This window comes from Quercus lobata, chromosome 2 (genome assembly GCF_001633185.2).
Source record: "Quercus lobata isolate SW786 chromosome 2, ValleyOak3.0 Primary Assembly, whole genome shotgun sequence".
Lineage (NCBI taxonomy): Eukaryota > Viridiplantae > Streptophyta > Magnoliopsida > Fagales > Fagaceae > Quercus > Quercus lobata.
In genome coordinates this window covers 90,817,507-90,830,936 of record NC_044905.1, presented here as the reverse complement: position 1 = coordinate 90,830,936, position 13,430 = coordinate 90,817,507, and the positions used below count along the sequence as shown (strand labels likewise).

At 34.7% G+C, this 13,430-nt stretch overlaps 1 protein-coding gene across 1 annotated transcript; it reads right to left on the bottom strand.

The window, feature by feature from the left end:
• Positions 1–8,216: 8,216 nt before the first annotated feature.
• On the bottom strand, positions 8,217–10,977 carry LOC115973808 (protein ALP1-like). The gene is made up of 2 exons (XM_031094044.1): positions 9,637–10,977; positions 8,217–8,354 (listed from the first exon to the last, which is right to left on the bottom strand). The coding sequence occupies exons 1-2, from the start codon at positions 10,975–10,977 to the stop codon at positions 8,340–8,342; spliced, it is 1,356 nt and encodes a 451-aa protein (XP_030949904.1). The 3' UTR covers positions 8,217–8,339.
• Positions 10,978–13,430: the final 2,453 nt, after the last annotated feature.

The following is a 13,430-nucleotide window of genomic DNA, read 5'->3' as shown; positions in this document are numbered from 1 at the left end:
TCATGATATAATTGTTTATACATGTCCATATTTATTTTTTTATACCATGGAATCACCTCATTATGTTAAGCTACTAAGAAACTTATACATTTAATACTCATGTTCTCTAAAAGATTCATGTAGTAGTTGTACAACTGTATCTTGTTTGATCTCTCCCAGGCCTTTAACTTTAGCCCAATTCATAGCATATAAACCAATGATCATGAAAAAAGAACCTAGCAAGATGAAGCCAAACACAATTTCTAAATTTTAACAAATTAGCCAAGAAAATAGTAGGAAAAGATCTTGAATTATAAATTATCATGTGTCAACAAACAATGCAATAATCTATAATTATAATTCAAGAGTAATGCATTGATGATTGTAGAATTGCTAAGGAAATCATCCAAGTAGATGACTATATATATATATATATATATATGGCCAGGAAAACTGGCTAAAAAGTGTGACCTATGTGAAAGTAAAAAAAAAAATTAGTAATACAAAAAGTGAAATAATGTAAGAGAATTTGATTAGTAATACCAGCATATAGACAACCTAACAACCATTTATCATTTAAGCTATGTTATTCAAATTGCTTTATTGACATAAAAAACTATTGTTATTATCTTGACAATACTTATCAATCTTCATATATTAACTTTCTCCATTCTAATTAATCCAAGAACTTCCAAAATTTGTAAAATGCCTATCAAAAAGCATTAAAACAAATAGAATGTCAAGATTATAGAGAAATCTAAATGAGAGAGAGAGAGAGAGAGAGAGAGGTACCTTTGATATGTAGTAGATATAAAAAAACAAACATGTATTGATAATTTAAATTTTTCCATCACAAATACTAAGCTTATTGGTTTTAAAAGAGATAAAAAGAGAATATATATATATATATATATATATAATATGTAGGAGAAGGGGAAAAGGTATAAATGATACATAAGTGTCGTGGGAGGGGAAAGGTTAGAGAAGAGGAAGAGACCTTGTATATTTTGATAATTAAAAATTGTATTTGTAACTACTAAGTTGCATATATGGGTGTTTATGTGTGTGTGTGTGTATAAACTCATCGAATTAAATGTGGTAACATAATAGCAAGTCTGAATAGAGAACTTTGGTACTACCATATTGGTTTATGGAAAATTAGAGACTTTCCATATTCATTATTTTTTTTTCCCAAATTTTTTTATGTGAGAATAAGATCACATTGAGGTATATGCTTCAGGTAAGAGTAATGGATATTAGTATTATCATGGAAAATATAGAGCAATAGTTAAACATTGTAAGCGTCCCAGAGTTGTTTAGTTAAAAATTATAATAGGTAAGAATTTGTTTTTTTGAGATGATAAATGGTAAGAATTAGAGATTAGATCTTTAAAAAAAAAATGCATTAGTATGTATGACTTGACATAAAGTTATTTACATCATAAAATTAATGAGAAAACCATACAAATCTAAGTTATAATCTCAAATACAAAGAAAAAGAGGAACACCATATGCTCCATACCTATTGATCATAATATGTAGAAGATTTTGTTTCTTCTTCCAAAGTATCCTAAGAAGTTAGAAGTTAGCATAGATTTAGATGAGACTAAAGAAAATTAGCAAGAATTTATATAGTAAACATAAATAGAACAAATAACAAAGCCATTCAAAAAATAAAATAAATAAATGGGAGGGAAATGATCATGTACTAAATTAATAAAACACATTCCAATTTTTAGACTATTTTAATGGTTAAAATGCAATTATGTATAGGAAAATTTTAAACATGAATATAAATAAATAGACTAACAATTCACAATTGAAAAAAAAAAAAAAAAAAAAAAAAAAAACAAAGAAGTTGAGGGGGAAGAAAAGAAAAAACTAAACTCAAAGGGAGTTTCAAATTTTATTTGTAATTTGGTGACTTATGGGGTGGAAAGAAAGCAATTCAAAATTTATATATAAAAAATTAAATCAGTGGGTTTTAAATACAAAAGGAGGCAAATGAATGTTAGCTTAGTGAGAAAAGATAAATTGCCTTAAATTCAATCTCAATTGCCTTAAATTCAACAATCAATCCTCTCAAATAAAATTTATATATAAAAAATTAAATCGGTGGGTTTTTGGAGAGAAGCCATTTTAAAATGGCTGCCATGTGTTAATTAATTACTCTCTTACCTTAGTCAATTATTAACTTCTTTATTTGACTCTTCTAAAGAAGAAGAAAAAAAAACAAAACAAATCAAAACAAACAAACATTTTATTAGCTGGTCCGTTAAGAAAGCTCCTTCAATTGGGTTAATATTGATGAACAAATACCATAACATTAACATCAATAAATTAAATGATTTTTATTGTGAAGAAGGCTAGGAGAAAGGTTAGTTTGCCATAGAATTTAAAAATAAAAAAAAACGGAACCATTAAAAATATACTCTTTATTTTCTATCAATGGAATCCAAATATAGTAACAGACAATACAAAACAAAACATTAACAAACCAAAAAAGAAAAAAAAGAGCTTAATTGTTTCACATGTACTAAATCAATAAAATGCATTCCAATTTTTTAGACACAAACAATTTTAATGGTTAAAATGAAATTATGTATAGAAAAATTGTAAATATGAATATAAAGAAAAAGACTAAAAATTGAAAAGTGGAAAAAAAAAAAAAAAAAAAACCATCATATTACAATATCGTTGTTAGAGATATATATTAGACATATTAGTCCAATGTAATAGGCCCAAGCCCATTCCTACTTGTACTAGTAGTCTAGGGTTTAGTCGCCTATATATACTCATGTTAGGGTTCATTGTAACACAGGAGGTTAATGTACTACACTCTCATACAATAAAGATATAGCCCTTAAGGGATTCCTCCGTGGATGTAGGCCGTAAGGCTGAACCACGTAACCCTCGTGTTCTCAGTATTCCTCTTCTATGCTTCCTCTTCCGCATCCACTCTAGCATACACAACATGATATAACACATCGCAATGCTAATATATTTAACATGGTATCAGAGCCAAACTTCGTTCTTGGCATCAAACAAATATCTCTAGTAAACAAAGAAGATTCTTATGTGCACACTGCCATCAAAAGTCATATGCTTGTCGGCTGGATCTAGACTCCACGGCATCTCGCAGCCGCTATGGCTCTCACTGCTGTGTCCAGATCTTAAACCCAAGCAATCAGTGTCTCTCCCTATCAGATCTGTGCACATCAAGCCTTCGCCTAATGAAACCAACAAGACATACGTGCTCCACGGCATATCGCGACCAAAACCCAGAAACCCGACCTCCAACGGCAGCCGCATGCGCCACCACGCGCGACCAATGGCTCCTGGAACTCTCACACGCGCCGCCGAAGATTCTCGACTCCTAGCTCGGATCTCAGTCACACGCGCCGCCAAGCCGGCCTTGTCGTCCACCGATCCACTTGGCCTGAGAATCTGGTAATCATACGAGCTCTCACGCGCCTCCACGCGCCGCAGTAGCCTCTGAAAAATCTTCCACGCGCCGCCATAGATTCTTGATTTCTAGATCGTCTTCCGGGCGCACGCGCCGCCCTGTCGGCCTCCTCGTCCGCCGATCTACGAAACCTGAAATTACGGGCCTCAACTGAGCTAACACGCGCCTTCACGCGCCTCCCTAGTTTCTGGCTTCTCCTCCACGCGCCTGCCACGCGCCGAAGACTTTCGCTGTTGTCATCTGACGTCATTGGATGACGTCATCACTCCACGTCAGCAGCCACGCAAGCATGTCCACGTCAGCCCTAGTCCACGTCAGCGACACGTCATCAGCCACGTCAGCAGTGTCGTCTCGTCAGCACCACGACCCGGACCGACCCGACCCGGACCACCCGGATCTGACCCGTGAGCACTTTGACTGTTGACTTGACTCTGGACCAGTTGACTTTGACTTTGACTTTGACTTTTGCGTTGACTTTTAACCAAAAGTCAAAAGTTCCGAAAGGGCCTATCTTGCTCAGTTTTTCGCGTAGATTCCAATTTTGGACTCCGTTTCCGCATTTGAGACCCCGAAATTAGTCAGTTGGCACATTCTTCATTATGGTTTCTTCAAAGGCATTCTTCAAGGCATTTCCAAGTGATCTTCTCAATGCTTATCCAACCTCAAGCCTTCATCGAGCTTCCGCGTTGAGTTTGAGGGAGGGTGTTAGAGATATATATTAGACATATTAGCCCAATGTAATAGGCCCAAGCCCATTCCTACTTGTACTAGTAGTCTAGGGTTTAGTCGCCTATATATACTCATGTTAGGGTTCATTGTAACACAGGAGGTTAATATACTACACTCTCATACAATAAAAATGTAGCCCTTAAGGGATTCCTCCGTGGATGTAGGCCGTAAGGCTGAACCACGTAACCCTCGTGTTCTCAGTATTCCTCTTCTATGCTTCCTCTTCCGCATCCACTCTAGCATACACAACATGATATAACACATCGCAATGCTAATATATTTAACAATCGTAAAAAAAAAAAAAAAAAAAAAAAAAAAAAAATCTAGCACAAACCATAAAATAAGGAGATGATAAGTCAAAAAGAGAGAGAGAGAGGATTGATTATTGAATTTAAAGCAATTGAGATTTAATGGTGAAGTCATTAATATGAGAAATATTAGCAATTTGTTTGGTGGGAAGATGATGTGTGTATTTTTTTTTTGTTTTTTTTTTTTAGAAGAGGAAGATGATGAGTTGAGAGAGATATAAATAAGAAGTGGGTTTTATGGTGGAGATAAGGAGATGATGATAAGTCAAAGAGAGAGAGAAAGGATTGATTGTTGAATTTAAGACAATTGAGATTTAATGGTGAAGTCATTAATAGGAGAAACATTAGCAATTTGTTTGGTGGGAAGAAGATGTGTTTTTTTTTTTTTTTTGAGAAGAGTAAGATGATGAGTTGAGAGAGAGATATATAGATAAGAAGTGGGGTTTATGGTGAAGATAGGGGTGGGATTTATTTTGTATTTTTTAGTATTTTTAAATTGATAGAAATTATTTTTAAATTGTTGGACAAATACAAAAAAATATGATGGAAATAACATGGCTGCTGACGTGGCTCAACATGAGCGTAGCAACATTAAATGCTACGCTTCAACTTTTAATATTTATAAATTAAAACTATACTCTTTATTTTCTATCTATGGAATCCAAACATAGTAACAGACAATACAAAACAAAACATTACCAAACCAAAAAAAAAAAAAAAAAAAAAAGAGATTAATTGTTACACATGTACTAAATCAATAAAATGCATTCCAATTTTTTAGACACAAACAATTTTAATGCCTAAAATGCAATTATGTATAAAAAAAATTATAAACAAGAATATATAGAAAAAGACTAAAAAGTGAAAAGTGGAAATAAAAACACTGTATTACAACATCGTAAAAAACAAATCTAGCAAAAACCATAAAATAAGGAGATGATAAGTCAGAGAGAGAGAGAGAGAGAGAGAGAGAGGATTGATTGTTGAATTTAAGGCAATTGAGATTTAATGGTGAAGTCATTAATAGGAGAAACATTAGCAATTTTTTTGGTGGGAAGATGATATGTGTTTTTTTTTTTAGAAGAGGAAGATGATGAGTTAAGAGAGAGAGATATAGATAAGATGTGGGTTTTATGGTGGAGATAAGGAGATGATAAGTTAAAGAGAGAGAGAGAGAAAGAGAGAGGATTGATTGTTGAATTTAAAGCAATTGAAATTTAATGGTCAAGTCATTAATATGAAAAATATAAGCAATTTGTTTGGTGGGAAGATGATGTGTTTTTTTTTTAGAAAAGGAAGATTAAGAGTTGAGAGAGAGATATAGATAAGAAGTGGGTTTTATGGTGGAGATAGGGGTAGGATTTATTTTATATTTTTTTAGTATTTTAAAATTGATAGAAATTATTTTTAAATTGTTAGACAAATACAAAAAAAATATGATGGAAATGACATGGCTGCTGACGTGACTCAACATGAGCGTAGCAACATTAAATGCTATGATTCAGCTTTTGGTATTATATAAATTAAAATTATACTCTCTTTTTTCTATTTATAGAATCCAAACATAGTAACAGACAATATAAAACAAAACATTACCAAACCAAAAAAAAAAAAAAAAAAACTTAATTGTTCACATGTACTAAATCAATAAAATGCATTCCATTTTTTAGACACAAACAATTTTAATGGTTAAAATGCAATTATGTATAGAAAAATGTAAACATGAATATAAAGAAAAAGACTAAAATTGAAAAGTGAAAAAAAAAAAAAAAAAAAAAAAAAAAAAAAAAAAAAACATTGCATTACAACATCGTAAACAAAAATCTAGCACAAACCATAAAATAAGGAGATGATATGTCAGAGAGAGAGAGAGAGAGGATTAATTGTTGAATTTAAGGCAATTGAGATTTAATGGTGAAGTCCTTAATAGGAGAAACATTAGCAATTTGTTTGGTGGGAAGATGATTTTTTTTTTTTTTTTTTTTTTTTTTTTTTTAGAAGAGGAAGATGACGAGTAGAGAGAAAGATATAGATAAGAAGTGGGCTTTACAGTGAAGATAAGGAGATAATAAGTCAAAAAGAGAGAGAGAAAGAGAGATGAGTGATTGTTGAATTTAAGGCAATTGAGATTTAATGGTGAAGTCATTAATAGGAGAAACATTAGCAATTTGTTTGGTGGGAAGATGATGTGTTTTTTTTTTTTTTTTGAAAAGAGGAAAATGATGAGTTGAGAGAGATATATAGATAAGAAGTGGGCTTTGTGATGGAGAGAGGGGTGAGATTTATTTTATAATTTTTAGTATTTTTAAATTGATAGAAATTATTTTTAAATTGTTGGACAAATACAAAAAAAATATGATGGAAATGATATAATTGCTGACGTGGCTCAACATGGACATAGCAACATTAAATGCTACGTTTCAAGTTTTAGTATTATATAAATGTAGATGTAGATTTGATCATGATCCAGGATTTTTGTTATGACTCACATTTTAGGCTTGCTTAAGCTTTTGAATGGGAATAAGATACTTGAACCGTGTTTTTTATTCTTAATTGAAAATTTTACTGATCTGTTTGGCTGCTAAGACCATATAGGAAAAGAAAAGAAAAGAAAATTAACATAATAGTTGTTTGGCCATGAAGGTTCAAATTATAGAGGGTTTGGGTGTGAGAGAGAGAGAGAGAGAGAGAGGTAAGTGAGTGTGGAAGCCATTGTCAGGGACGACGGCAGCAACTGGTGAGGGTTGGAGCTTGAGAAGACCAGCATTGGTAGCTATCTGATGTGAGAGAGAGCATATGGGTCTTATTGAGTAGTAATTGTACCTGGCACATCCTATTCATTATTTTTTGAAATGCTAATCTGACATGCTTAACCCTTACTTTACACCAGATTCTTATTAAATTAAGACTCAAGCTACGCAGGCAGGGTGGAGTTTTCCTCTATGTCCACATGTCCACACCTACAGTAATACAAAAGGCTGGTAAATGGGCTACTAAACTGATACAAGACTTTGAAACTAGCCTAACATGCCATTGAGCAAAAGATTGTAACCAAAGAGATCGAACACTCCTGGATAAGTCCAGTGGCCCAAAAACAGAATGTCTTGTCTTGTTCATTAAATCCGGTTTAAGTGATGAAGATGTCATAACAAGTGCAATTGAGCTAAAACGGATTTCCTTAGCAAATCTTAGAGCTCACACCAAGGCACAAATTATGGCATGCTGCTTAGTTAAAAACCAACCACCCATTTGTGTTGCAGTTGCAGCAATTCTTCCTTGTGAATCCAAAATTAGAATTCCAATACCCACATCCTTCCCATTAGCACAAACACCACATCCCATAGCAGCAAAAATTTAAAATTCCCAGGACCTAATGATAGAACGAGGCACCAAAGTCGAACCTTGCATTTTTAAGAACGCCTATTGTCAGAGTGTCAGAGTTGTCAGAGTGTAAAAGACTACTAATTTTATGGTCCATGTACCATCAACACAACAGTCAATCACTTCGAATGAACACAAATCCCAATAATTATAAGAAAAAAATGTTTAAAAATCCCATTCAACCATGACTGGAACTTATATGAGAGAAACTCAACAACAAAAATAAGTGAAAAAGGCAAAAATTATTTACTTTGAAAATCATTCTGATCCAAAATGTCCATTCAAAACATAAAGGCCATTTAGAAAAATTTTCCCCCTCACATGGTCTGCAAATACCCATTCAGAACAAATCTTGCATGTGCAAGAAAGCTAAGACTATTTCATCATACAAGTTTCATAAATAAAGAATCAACACGAAAATAAAGAAAAGAAATACAACCATCTACGTAATCAAACATCATTGCAAGGCAGGAGACTTACCTTTTGAGTACCTGTGGGGAAGTAAAGAATTTCAGGTTTTATAATGTAGACTTACCATTCAAGCGAATATTTAGTTTTGAAATCTGAAGAGTAAGGGATAAAGAGAGACTAGATGGCTAGGATCACTGTAAATAATGATTTGGGTTGGTCATGCTTGAAATCTGAAGAAGGCAATCTCAATCTGGTTCGCTTGAAAGAAAATTTTGTGTTTTACCAAATTTATCAAAGTATGCTTATTTTGACAGGATTTGAAGCCAGAATTTGTGACCCACAAATCCCATGATAATTTTCCCCCCGTTAGTTTGCAATGTTTTAGCTCATCAGGCCAAACGAAGGAATTATTAAAATTTCATTCCCCAAAGTCCAGCTCTCCCTTAAATTCCAGCAAGAAATTATCTAGCCAAACACACGTTCAAGGAAGCATTAAATACCCACTTGTACAGGGAGTAGGAAAAAAGCCAACGATTGCAAGGTATGTCTCAAAATAGCATGGACAAAAATCAAAACCATTTTATTATAAGATCAAATTTTCCTTTATGACAAATTGACAATCTTTTTTCACCTTCCCTTTCCACTAATTTCAACTTTTCATCTCTCTCTCAACCTTCCACTTGGATAAATTAAACTGGTTTTTCTGCTAGCGATACCTCATTGCCTTAAATATCCTTACTATTGATAAAAGTATCAGGAAGCTTCTTAATTTTATGATTTTCTCCCATATTAGATCAGTCCATACTTCTTATGAAACAAACTGTCCTGCAGCAACCCGATGACAGATTTTTCCTAAAATTGGAAAATTAAGCATGATACTTGCTCTAAACCTTCACACTACAGTCACAGAAGACCAATAAGAATCACACTTTTTAAGCTAAATGGTAAATTCTAAGCTAGATATTAGTCACTAAGTTTGTGGAATATCAAAATCTTTTCCTTTTTTTATGTCAAATAATGAAGGGCAAGTACTGTATAAGACATCTTTCAAATTTGTGTATCCAATCTCCCCGTGTATTAATGCACACAAACATCTTATACGCATGGCATTTGCTTAATATGCTGTTCATTGTTAATGAATGAATTTCAACACTTAAGGTAAACATTAACACTGGCATAATGTGTGTATGTATTATGCATACCCAAAAACCCGGTTCAATTAAAGCAGATCGTGTCTCGATTCCATTCCAATTTCCAAGTCATCCAATTTCACCCAAAATCTAACATGCATTGTTAGTTAGCATTTACAAAAAGGCATAGCAATTACAAGCATAACCAAAGCATTCATCTTCTCAGGCTTACCCGGCTCAAATGAGAGGCAAGCACATCCCTGATCCTTTGTGCACTCTCATCCAGCTCTCCCTCAGGAACAGGAAGCTTCCTCTCCCTTAAGCACCTCACATTTTCATCCGGCATCGGCTCACTACACTTGATCAGAAAATTATGCAGCAGACACCCCGTAACAATAACAAACGGCATAAACTCAACACACTCCTCCTTCCATTGCTTCCCTAGAAGCTGCCACCGAGCCCCAAGCCTCCCAAATGCTGTGCCAACCAACCCCATAGCGCGACTATGCACAGAATTAAATTCCCGTTCTGACGAACCAAAACTATCCTCCTCATTAGCTCTAATATAAGGAGTCAAAAGCCATGGCAATAAAGGGAAGCAAGATTCACCCAATATGTATTGAGGAACCGAATTTCCATCACTAAGCTCATACCTTGGCCCATTCAACAACTCCCTCGATTCCTCTACTCCCAAATACAGCTTACTCTGTTGCAAAATGGTATCGGCCTTCATCGTGCTTGGCCACCCCGCTGAGACATCCAAGAACCTCCCTTCAGAGTCCACCAATGCCTGAACCAAAACTGACTCATTTTTCCCTAACACTTCACCTTCAACACCAAACCTCCCAAACCCCAAAACCCCACAACAATTGGGCAACGAAATCCACCCAAAACCCACTATAATTCTATCTATATCAGCTTTAAACACAAACAAATCACCTAGTTTCTCATTCACAGCCTTACACACCGTGTAGAAGGCCCGGCAGGCCTCTGCGGAACCAGAACTGAACCCGAACCGGCGTGCCACCGCCTTGTAAGGTGCGGCGTGAGCCATGCGGTAAAGCGTGGCGGCGAGAGCGTAACTGGGAGAGATGGAAGGAAGAGAGGTGGAGAGAAGAGGGGAGAGAAGGGAAAGGAGGTGAGAGAAAGAGGGTTTGGAGATGTGGAAGAAGTGGGACCAACGAGGGTCGTAGTCGGTGGAGGAAGTGGCGGAGAGGAAGCGGTGGAACCAGCATTGTTGTTGTTGTTGTTGTTGTTGTTGTGGTGGTGGAGGTGGTGATGAAGAAGAAGGAAGAGAAGGGAGGGAGAGAGGTTTGGAGGGTTGGAGGAGAGAGAGGAGGGAAGAGGAGGAAAGGAGAGATTCGAGAGCGAGGGATTGGGAAGGGAGGAGGAGGAGGTCGTGGTGGGAGAGGAAGGAGTGAGTGGCGGAGGTGGCGGTGGAAATGAGTGCTAGGAGGTTCTGTTGGTCGAGGCTCTTGTTTTGGGGTTTCTGGGTTTTACGTTTTGTGGTGGCAGTGGCGATTTTGGTGGTGGACTTTCTAGCTCCGCCTCCTCCACTGCCTCCGGCAGCCATGGGTCTCTGTCTTGATTGGGGATTTGGAGTTCGATGATGTATGTTGCTGTTGGTTTCTAGTACTTGCTATTCTGGTAGTGTGTGTTGCTGTTGAGACTTTTTTTTTTTTTTTTTTTTTGAGAAACAAGGTAAGTGTTTTGTTGTCTTTTTTTGAGAGTGGAGTTTTGTTGTCTTTTTTTTCAATTTGGATAATTATGGGTTTTTATTTTTTCCTTCTTCCAAGTTCCAAGTAATTAAAGGAAACAAAATATTACTAATAGATAAGGTTATTGAATTGAGTATAATCATGGCAAAGGGTACTCTAAATATGGTTTTTTTTTTTTTTTCTTCTCAAAAAATAAATAAATACGGTTTTTTTTTTTTGAATCGTGTAATCTAATTATGGTTAGTTGATAGATTGTGTAAATGACCAATTAGTTTTTTGTCTCAATTGTGCCATAATTTGATCAAGCAATTGTACAATGTGGTATTTTATGCAATAATTGCACGAAATAATAGAATAATAAATCTAGTTTTACATTTTAAAGCCCTTAGAGCATCTCCAGAGCATGGCTATCCGGGTATATTAGCTATAATATAGAGAACTTGTGCACTGTGGATGTTCCAGCAAATTCGACGAAGTCAGTTTTTTTTGGCTTATGAACAGTAGCCCATCAAGTCTGATGGGCTACTGTTCATTCTTCAAATTTTTAATTTTTATTTTCTATTATAATAATTAGGTGTTGAATAAAAAAATGTTGGAAGATGTGTAGTTGTTAAAAAAAGAATAAATAATGAATGAAGAAATAATATTTAAATGAGATAGAGGGTCTATTTGGATAGAACTTATTTTGCTGAAACTGAAAACTGAAAACACTATAGCAAAATAATTTTTAAATGTGTGAATAGTATCGTGAGACCTATTTTTAATGAAAAAATTGCTGAAAAGTTAAGTTTATGGGTCCGTGAACAGTAAATGAGACCCACTGGTATGCAGTACATGAGATGATGAAAAGTGTACAGTGAATAGGTTGAAAAGTCAAAAACAACGGCAAGCAAAAAAACTAGTTTAAAAAAAAAAAAAAGACACAAAAACACAAACGCAGAATAAGTTGAATCCAAACTCTGCCAGAGAATGGGATAGAAAATCTGCTGGAAAGTGTATTTGAAAAGTGGTTAGGCAAAAGCTAAATGTTACTGTTCATTAGTCAAACAGTACAAAAATTTGACTAATCTGCTGGAGATGCTCTTACTTATCTTCTGGGAATTGAACTTTTTTTTTTTTTTTGGGAATCGTGATTGGATATTTATCTAATGGTGTGAGGTAAACAGTTGTATTTTTTGGGTAAAGATTCCCCCACTAAACTGAAATTAAAGAAAATTTATTAAAATGAACCAAAAGAAGAATTTGTCACACTTTTTTGTTCAACTAGTTTGCAAGGATCCCCTCAAAGAAAAAGAAAAAAAAAACTAGTTTGCAAGGCACTTGAATTTTAGAGTCTGTCACATTATTTTTTTTTTGGGTTAATTGCACTTCCCCTGAATTATTGGGTCTATATTAATCACTCCTAAGCTTCCACATTGAGCAATGCCCCACAATTGATTAATGATATGCAAATTACCGCATGACCTTAAATTATTACATTAAATTCACATTTACTAACAAAATTTCATGAATTGCATTCATCAAAGTGGAATCTCAGACATGAGGTCTCCCATAAGGCATTGTGACATCGAAGTAAAGTGGCAGCTACAAACATGGTGGCATAAGGAGTATCAGTATAAACCTACAACCCAATCCAATCAGTTTCTTAAGCCCAATCATGTTGATTTTCAAGCCCAGCAAATAAATTTATTATTTGCCCAACAATTTAGAAGATATTTGAAGTCATTTTCTCCAAAAAGTCAAAGAGTATTTAATGTTAGTTTCCTAGGAAACGTTCAACCATTATGTTTTATTCTTCCTGACACCGGAGTGCCCCAAGTTCCAGCCGGAGTGTCCCAAGATCCAGCAAACTCAATCTAATGTCAATCTGGCTCAAAAGTTTTCTTTGAAAATCAAAATAACAACTCATTATTTTGAACATTTTTTTATTATTAATAAAGTCAAAGAATCACAAAATTTATTCATTGGGACAATCTATCAAACACTTGGAATGCAAAAGGAACGAATTTAAGTTGTGACCTCAATTGACTATGGAATCCTAAAGACCCAATACAAAAGTCATTTAATCTACGTCGATAACTGTCAAAATCTAAACATAATCATCATAGAAATCCACATGGGTGTCAAGGGAACAACAACAACAACAACCAAAAAAAAAAAGTGACTCACTCTCATTCATTGCTTGAAATGATTTGTGATTATTTAGGTCTTGAAGCAAAACTTGATCGTCCTTTGTTGGACAAACAACATACTTCTTAAATATTTGTCTTGCCAGTATCAATGAGAATATGGGATTGGCTTTCAAAGA

Bases quoted from the DNA above. Each gene is read 5' to 3' on its own strand.
- LOC115973808 (XM_031094044.1), bottom strand. From the start codon at position 10,977: ATGGCTGCCGGAGGCAGTGGAGGAGGCGGAGCTAGAAAGTCCACCACC.